General features: G+C 41.0%; 1 protein-coding gene across 1 annotated transcript in view; it reads left to right on the forward strand.

Moving 5' to 3' along the window:
• The first annotated feature begins 420 nt into the window (after positions 1-420).
• The window catches only part of SAV1 (salvador family WW domain containing protein 1), a 31,718-nt gene continuing 24,024 nt past the window's right edge, over positions 421-8,114 (forward strand). Inside the window, exons 1-2 of the mRNA XM_024733783.1 lie at positions 421-888; positions 3,905-4,348. Of these exons, the coding sequence (XP_024589551.1) occupies positions 795-888; positions 3,905-4,348 (538 nt within the window). The 5' untranslated portion in view covers positions 421-794. The remainder of the gene's footprint in view (positions 889-3,904; positions 4,349-8,114) is intronic.

Below are 8,114 nucleotides of genomic sequence, written 5' to 3' on the forward strand. Positions count from 1 at the left end.
CACTAGCCTAAGCGTGGTGGTGTTCCTTCAACTCTACTGGCGTTCTGTGCTATCACGGACTTGAATTTACCAGCCCAAAAAACTCCAAGAGGGACGTCCTCTTTCGTGGCCGGGGACGGGAACGCATCTTGGGGTCGTCACCGGCTCCCTCGAGGTCCTGAGAGAAAAATCTGCGGGTAGAAGAGGCTCCTTTGCAGGAGCGTGCCACGGCCTCCCGCGGGAGGGTTTCGTCCTTCATGTCCGCGGGACCTGCTTCTCGCCGAGGGGGAGTGAGGGCAGCCGCTACCCCTACTGCAGACAGCGGAGCCAGCCCGTTAGCTAGGAGCTCGGCAACCATCCGGCAGTCCGAGCCGCGCCCCGGAGCTGGTGTGGGGGAGGGGCGGCGGCGCTCGCGCTGCGTCGAGTTTCCCAGAATTCCCAGCGGCCGCGGGGAAAGTTTACGGGATGTAGGCGGCGGCGGCGGCCGTAGCGGCTATTAGGCGGCCCGCAGCGGACCATGGCCCTGCGCGGGCGTCCCTGGCCTCTCTTCTCTGAGTTCTCGGGCAGCGTCGCGGAGCGGGTAGACTTCCGGGAAGGAGCGGACAAGAGATTGAGCGGTGGCCGGCGCGCTTAGCGCCCCGAACATGCGGCAGTCCCTGTGGGCGACCCCGGGCTGCGGAGAGGCGGCGGCGGCGGCGGCGGCTCGGGAGGGAAGGAGGCGGCGGCGCCGGCGGAGGTGGCGGCGGGGACGTCCGGAGCCCGGCGCGGAGCCCTAGGGCGGCTGCTTGGTGTGGCCTGGGGCCTCGTGGACAAGGATGCTGTCCCGAAAAAAAACCAAAAACGAAGTGTCCAAGCCGGCTGAGGTGCAGGGGAAGTACGTGAAGAAGGAGACGTCGCCTCTGCTGCGGAGTGAGTGTCGGGCGCCGCGCCCACACCTGGCCGGGGCGGCCACGGGCTGCGGGGACCCGGGCGGGGTGCCGGACGCCGCTCCCCGTGGCTTCGCATTCCTTTTTGGTCTCTGTGGAATATTGGTTTTTGTTTTTTTTTTTTAATTTTATTATGCCTGGAGTGGTGTTCGTTGTTTGAAAGCTGATAAAGAATAAGAAACTTAGATTAGTCCACCTCCGCCCCCCTCCCCCCAAATAACCACAGACTTCCCGGTTCCCTTGTGGCAGTGTCGTTGGTTTTGATTACGGGAAGAAAGAGGTTCTTTAGGAAACACTTAAATTGCTGATCCCCTGATTTTATACGAATTAAAGTGATTACACTGGGGCACATGTTTTTCTCTTCTCGTTACGTCGAGATTTGTCTTGTGTTTGTAAACATTGAGGGTGTCACTCGCCCGTGCTGGAAGCCGTGCGAATGCTTGGGTAGAATTCCTTAGCCCGTCAGCTGTTGGATGCAGAAGTGAGGAGCTGAAAGCTGACCGTCGCTATTGTAGCCACTACCCAAAGCCTCATCAATAGTAGATCTCAGGGTGGAGGAGCCAAAATTACATGTTTGGCTGTGTTCGTCGTGAGAATTGCTTCAAATAAAGCACCCTAGAGACCCCTAAAAGAAAGTACTCAAATTCTATCATATTTTAGGGTATATTACGAAAAAGTTTTTTTTTCTGTATTTAAAAAGAAATTTAATAGAGTGCATTTTTCTTCCCCCTGAACACTGGCACTTTTCTAATTTTCAATTTAAGTATTTGACTCTGATTTTCCGGCGGAGTCTTTTGAATTTTTAAGTCTTGCTTGTGTGTTCAGAACATTTGTGAGCTAAGGAGCTAATTTTTTGGTGCTCATACTGCTGGGTCCTTTGTGTAAGTTTCCTTCTTGGAAGCTGGTGACTTTGTGACTTAAGCATTACCTCATATTGTAATTGGGAAAGCTTTTCATAGAGGTTCCTAGTAATATTTGCCCAAGATCACACAGAAAGGTGTGGAGAGCATGTTTTTTCCATTACAACCACATCATCAACTTTCCAGATTTATCCTTGTATTTGCAGTGCTTTCTTACAGAACAGATCAGATGGGTACATCAGTAACCTGAAACTTGATTTTTAAGCCTTTTTTAACATTTTGATTTTCGGTTACACATTCTCTTAGGATTTTGGCTAAAATAGCTTGCAGTTTGCTGCAAATAAAGTTTATTGAACATTACTTGAAATCATGAAATTACTTTTTTAGTTTCATCAAATGTTGAGCCTTGTTTATTTGGAAACTTATTTTTGTCTAGTTAGCTTAGTTAGCTTCTGTTGTATATTAATATGAATGCTCTCTGATACTGTTAAACGAACTAATAAAACGGTCTCCAAATCCAGTTTTCTTCTTGTTATAAAGGTATTTGCTTTCTAACCAGGAATACCCAAGCTATTTAAGCTCTGTGTTCAAAAGTGCTGTATCCTGGGCTTCCCTGGTGGCGCAGTGGTTAAGAATCCGCCTACCAATGCAGGGGACATGGGTTCGAGCCCTGGTCCGGGAAGATCCCACATGCCACGGAGCAACTAAGCCCGTGTGCCACAACTACTGAGCCTGTGCTCTAGAGCCCAGGAGCCACAACTACTGAGTCCGTGTGCCCCAGCTACTGAAGGCTGTGTGCCTAGAGCTCGTGCTCCACAAGAGAAGCCACCAAGATGAGAAGCCCGTGCACTGCAACGAAGACCCAACTCAGCCAAAAATTAAAAAAAAAAAAAAAAAAAGTACTGTATCCTTAAAGCCATTGTTCTTATCTTCTGTTTTGAGTTATAATTGTTCTTAAAGGAGCCATAGTTTTAGACTTGACGTTTTTTTGAACTGGTTCAACATTTGTGTGTCTCTTCGAAATGAGATTCTTTTTTTTTTTTTTTTTTTAAGATTTTTGGGCGCACTCTGGGGCATGTGGGATTTTAGTTCCCGGACCAGGGATGGAACCTGCGCCCTCTGCATTGGAAGGCGGAGTCTTAACCACTGGACCACTAGGGTGGTCCCAGAAATGAGATCTTTTTTATTTTTTAATTTTCATAGTTAAATTTTTAGTTTTTCCATGTTTTGATTACTGTACTACTGCTACATAATTCCAAGAGTAGGAAGGCCAGGTTAATAATATTAAAATCTTTTTAGAGGAATTCACCTTTACATGTTTGGGAATAGCATTATGTTCTGTTTTATTTTTTAAATCGTGTTTGCTTGAAGAAGGGCTTGGGGAATTTTGAAAATGAAGTAAAATCAGCAAAACAAACTGAAATGTTAAGTTATGCTGGTTAACTCTGTATCCATTTGTTAGATCGTTTACATGTTTATTCATGAGTGTTTCATTAATGTGTATTTCATAGTTAAGCTTATTGACGTTTAATCATATCATGTATGGTAGTATGCAGAATACGTCCGATTCTGGCAGAGCTTACATATAACATGTTTATACAAATTATAAATTCATTTGAGTGGGAAGACATCAATCAGCCTCAATTTTTAAATACCCAGGGACTTCCCTGGTGGCGCAGTGGTTAATAATCCGCCTGCCAATGCAGGGGACGCGGGTTCGAGCCCTGGTCCGGGAAGATCCCACGTGCCTCAGAGCAACTAAGCCTGTGCGCCACAACTACTGAGCCTGCGCTCTAGAGCCCGCGTGCCACAACTACTGAAGCCCATGTGCCTAGAGCCCGTGTTCTGCAATGAGAAGCCACTGCAATGAGAAGCCTGCACACCGCAACCAAGAGTAGCCGCCGCTCACCGCAACTAGAGAAAGCCTGCACGCAGCAATGAAGACCCAACGCAGCCATAAATAAACAAACAAACCCAAATACTTTCCTAAAATTTTAAATTGTGTTTTCTTAAGTCCAAATTTTAAATTGTGTTTTCTTAAGTCCATTGAAATTTTTCATTTTGGGGTGATAGATATAAATGAACAACTTTTGAAAAGTGTATTACTTACTGGTCATTTTACTCTTTGTTCTGTTATAGATCTTATGCCTTCATTTATCCGGCATGGTCCAACAATTCCAAGACGAACTGATATCTGTCTTCCAGATTCAAGCTCTAATGCCTTTGCAGCTTCTGGAGATGGAATAGTTTCAAGAAACCATAGTTTCCTTAGAACTCCAATTCAAAGAACACCTCATGAAATAATGAGAAGAGAAAGCAACAGATTATCTGCACCTTCTTACCTTGCCAGGAGTCTAGCAGATGTCCCTAGGGAATATGGCTCTTCTCAGTCATTTTTAACAGAAGTTAATTTTGCTGTTGAAAATGGAGACTCTGGTTCCCGATATTATTATTCAGATAATTATTTTGATGGTCAGAGGAGGCGCCCGCTTGGAGATCGAGCACACGAAGACTATAGATATTATGAATACAACCATGATCTCTTCCAAAGAATGCCACAGAATCAGGGGAGGCATGCTTCAGGTAACTTAAAATTAGTTTGTATTTAGGTTTATTAACACTTCATTAAAAAGATGTTCTTTTTCTAGATTTTCTTGGGAAGCTAACAGATACTCCTAGAGAACTACTACTCCATATTGCCAGTCTTGCTAAGCCTGCTTGCAAATAATTATTAACCTACACGGAGGGAAAGAATTTTGTGTCCATTAACTCACCTAATTATTTTGTAAAAACTTGATACGTATCTGAAGGCTATCTAGACTGTTAACAGTATGAACCTTGAAAACTTAGAGAGATTTTAATGTCTGTAGTTGGATTGAATCTATGTTTAGATTTAGTAGAATGGGACAGTTAGGGATTCAGAGAAACTGGACTTAAACCTGGGAAAGGAAAGGCAAATAAGAATTGCGCATGGTAGGTGATACCACGGGCAACTGCATCATTACTTAGCTAACACTTGCACTGTTTCTTTTTTAACAGAACTGTTTTTGTAGTTAAAGAATTATTTCCCTAGTTTAAAAAGACTTATTGTCAAATGATTAATTGTGTGTTAAGTGTGTCTTTTTGTTGTGCTTTTTGCAATGAGCAAAAATATTTGCCATATAATTTTCAAAAATCTGCTCTCTATATTTCCTGACTTTGGGATAATTTTCCTGACGGGGAGCAGAAGAGATAGGAGAAATGCACAGTTCTACTTTATTCCTAAAGTACTAGATTACACTAGGTAAACTGAAGCAAGCTGAAAATTAAACTTTTTAATCTGATTGGTTTTTTTCCTAGTAAGTTGTAGGCTTTAAATTTTGGCAGGATGAAAATAAAAAATACATGAGACATTTACTTTTTTAGCCCATGAAACTTCAAATAAAGTGATTTAAAAACAGTGTGGTGTATGAGCGTTTTAAGTGTAGAAAACACTTCATTCACTTAGTATTAATCATTTATGTGTCTATCATTTTCCCTTTTGGTATCTGACTTCTGGTACCTTATTTGGGAGAACAAAACCAATATATGAAAAATGATGACAGACAGTTGTTATACTATGTGGTACTGACTGAGTGCGATAGGGAGCCAGAAGAGAGAGAGATCAGGGTAGGCTAAAATACTTAGAGAGTGGTCCATGGAAGAGGTAGGACCTGAACTATTTTTCTTTGTGCTTGGACTGTAGATTGACATGGGATATAGGAAGGACATTTTAGGTGAAATAATCAGTGAAAACAGCAGACATGTAAATCCAAGTAACTGTGTAATTCTGTCTAGTTTGAAGAAATAAGTTGTAAGATGGAGTGGAGATTAGTGATGCAACAACAGGCTGTAGGATTTAAGCTCGAGTCAAGCAGAAGCCATTGCAGATTTCAAAAGGACAAGATTTTCATTTTATGAAAGCAGTATTCAAAGATTAGTTTACTAGCTGTACTCAGGATAGATAGCTAGAGAAAAGAGAACCTCAGGTACCAGTGGTAGTGCAAATCTGTGATGCTTTTGGAGGAAAAATGAGACTTAATTATGGTTTTGGGAGAAAGTAAATCACTGAAGTTTTGAAAATAGTATGGAACAGTTGGCAAGAGCAGCTTATTTTGTGAAAGCTGACATTCAAGTCTCACTGGGATATTGAAGAGGAGACGTTTTCTAGGCATATAGAAATACTGTAATGAAAATAGGTGAGAGCCTTTTTTGTTTTTAAATTCTAGGTTAAAGGATTAGACAGTTGCATACTTCAGTGTTTCTTTTGGCTATTTCTGATATCATGTAGTTTTTTTTGTTGTTGTTGTTGCGGTACACGGGCCTCTCACTGCTGTGGCCTCTCCCATTGCGGAGCACAGGCTCCAGACGCGCAGGCTCAGCGGCCACGGCTCGTGGGCCCAGCCGCTTTGCGGCATGTAGGATCTTCCCGGACCGGGGCACAAACCCGTGTCCCCTGCATCAGCAGGCAGGCTCCCAACCACTGCGCCACCAGGGAAGCCCTATCGTGTAGTTTTAAACCTCAGAAATGATTTGTTATCCAATCAAAATAGTATGTTTTAAAAATAAAGTTCATTTTTATATATTTTTTAGAGTAATACCTGCTTATTATAGGAAATTTGCAAAATGCAGAAAAGTAAAGGTAAAGCACTAATTATGCCAGAGATTCTTTGTATTTAGTTATTTCCTTCATCTTTTTCCATGACATTTCTTTTTAACATTGTCGTGATTATACTCTGTACAGTTTTATATCCTTGCTTTTTTACTTTAATGAGTTTCTTAATGTTAAACACTATTTATATGTAGTTTCAAAGCTCCATAGATTTCCATTTGGTGCATGTCTTATGGCTAATATTTTAAATGTTAATGAGGATTTGACCTAGGCTGGGGACATTTGGAAAGGGGCAAAGTGAGACACATCTGCATTGATGGGCCTTGGCCAATAATGGGTATTGAGAGATGAGGGAAAGAGAAGAGTCAGATAGGATTAGCAAAGCACCTGACTGTATAAGAGGTGCTCTAAAAATAAATGGTTGAATAAGTGAATGGATCCACAGATTTCAAGTCTGGAGTCTTAAGACATTTTTGGTAGCCAAGGGGTAGCGGGAATAATAGCTTATAACAATCTGTTTTTCGTTAATACAGATTGCTGTTCTTCGTACTTATGTTTCCCATGTATATTTATGTTGCAAACATCACCGATAGCTCATGACACTTTTATGCCTGAAGTATGAAGAATTAATGATACCAGGTTAAAAATCTTATTTTAAAATTCTGATTCGCAAAATATCTTTGAGGAAATACTGTAAAAACTAAATTTCTACGGATTCTCTCTTAGGACCCTTTTTATGCAATTTGATACAGTTTTTGTAATTTGAATGACAGACTTTAAAACAGCTTTCCTCAATCATATCTTAGAAATAAATAAAATACAAGTTAATTGGATACTTTTTCAAATTAAAGAATGTCATTTTAAAAAAGATTTGCACTTATTGCGACAGTGATACATGCTTGAGAAATCTCACTTAACATTAATTTATATCAGGGCAATAAGATTAATGTTTTACCTTTCAGAAAAAAACGGAACTTCTTTGCAGGGGTCTCCTAAGTGGCAGGGAAGGATTAACAACCAATTATTAACCAAACAGAAAAGCCTAACAGCTGTCTTTTCCAGAAGAAAAACAATCTGAATATGAGACAATAGCTGGAAGTTTCTTGAATTCATCTTGAAAAGACTTGAAACTTCTTATATTTTCCAGATTTATGCTGGAGAGAGTTCAGGTAATTTGAATGAATGGAAAGGAGAAAGTAAGTTTGTGGGAGAGTAAGGATGTGCTGTAGACAGATTTATTTTCACAAGGTTTAAATTTCGATTTGTTACTAATGTAATCATAAAAAAGGTTTGAAAGAAAATAGTTTTGTAATGACTTGACAGTAGTAATTCCTGCCAATTAGTTATTACTTAGACTTTTAGGAAACGCCTTATCTCAGGGGTTAATTTCATATTACTGTATTTAGCAGAAGTACAAAAAACAAGTTGTATAATATCTTAAAGGGTTTTACGGCCTAGCGGCAGGTTCTACATTTAGCTGTGAAATTTGACCTTTAACATTTTGGCCTACAGGCAGTTACTGTATGTGCCAGAGGAAGGAATTCTGCTGTTAACAGGAAGTCTTTAGTTGGAATACTAAAGGCAGATTGAATTCCTTTGTTCTGCGCCTAAATAATTTAGTTCTATGCAATTGTAAGTAACAAACTTTTAACTTTTATTTTTAAAGACAGCTAAAGAAATCAAGTGATAAAGATCAAATTAAAAAGTTCCAGGCCTTAC

Source organism: Neophocaena asiaeorientalis, unplaced genomic scaffold, assembly GCF_003031525.2.
Source record: "Neophocaena asiaeorientalis asiaeorientalis breed wild unplaced genomic scaffold, Neophocaena_asiaeorientalis_V1.1 scaffold233, whole genome shotgun sequence".
NCBI lineage: Eukaryota > Metazoa > Chordata > Mammalia > Artiodactyla > Phocoenidae > Neophocaena > Neophocaena asiaeorientalis.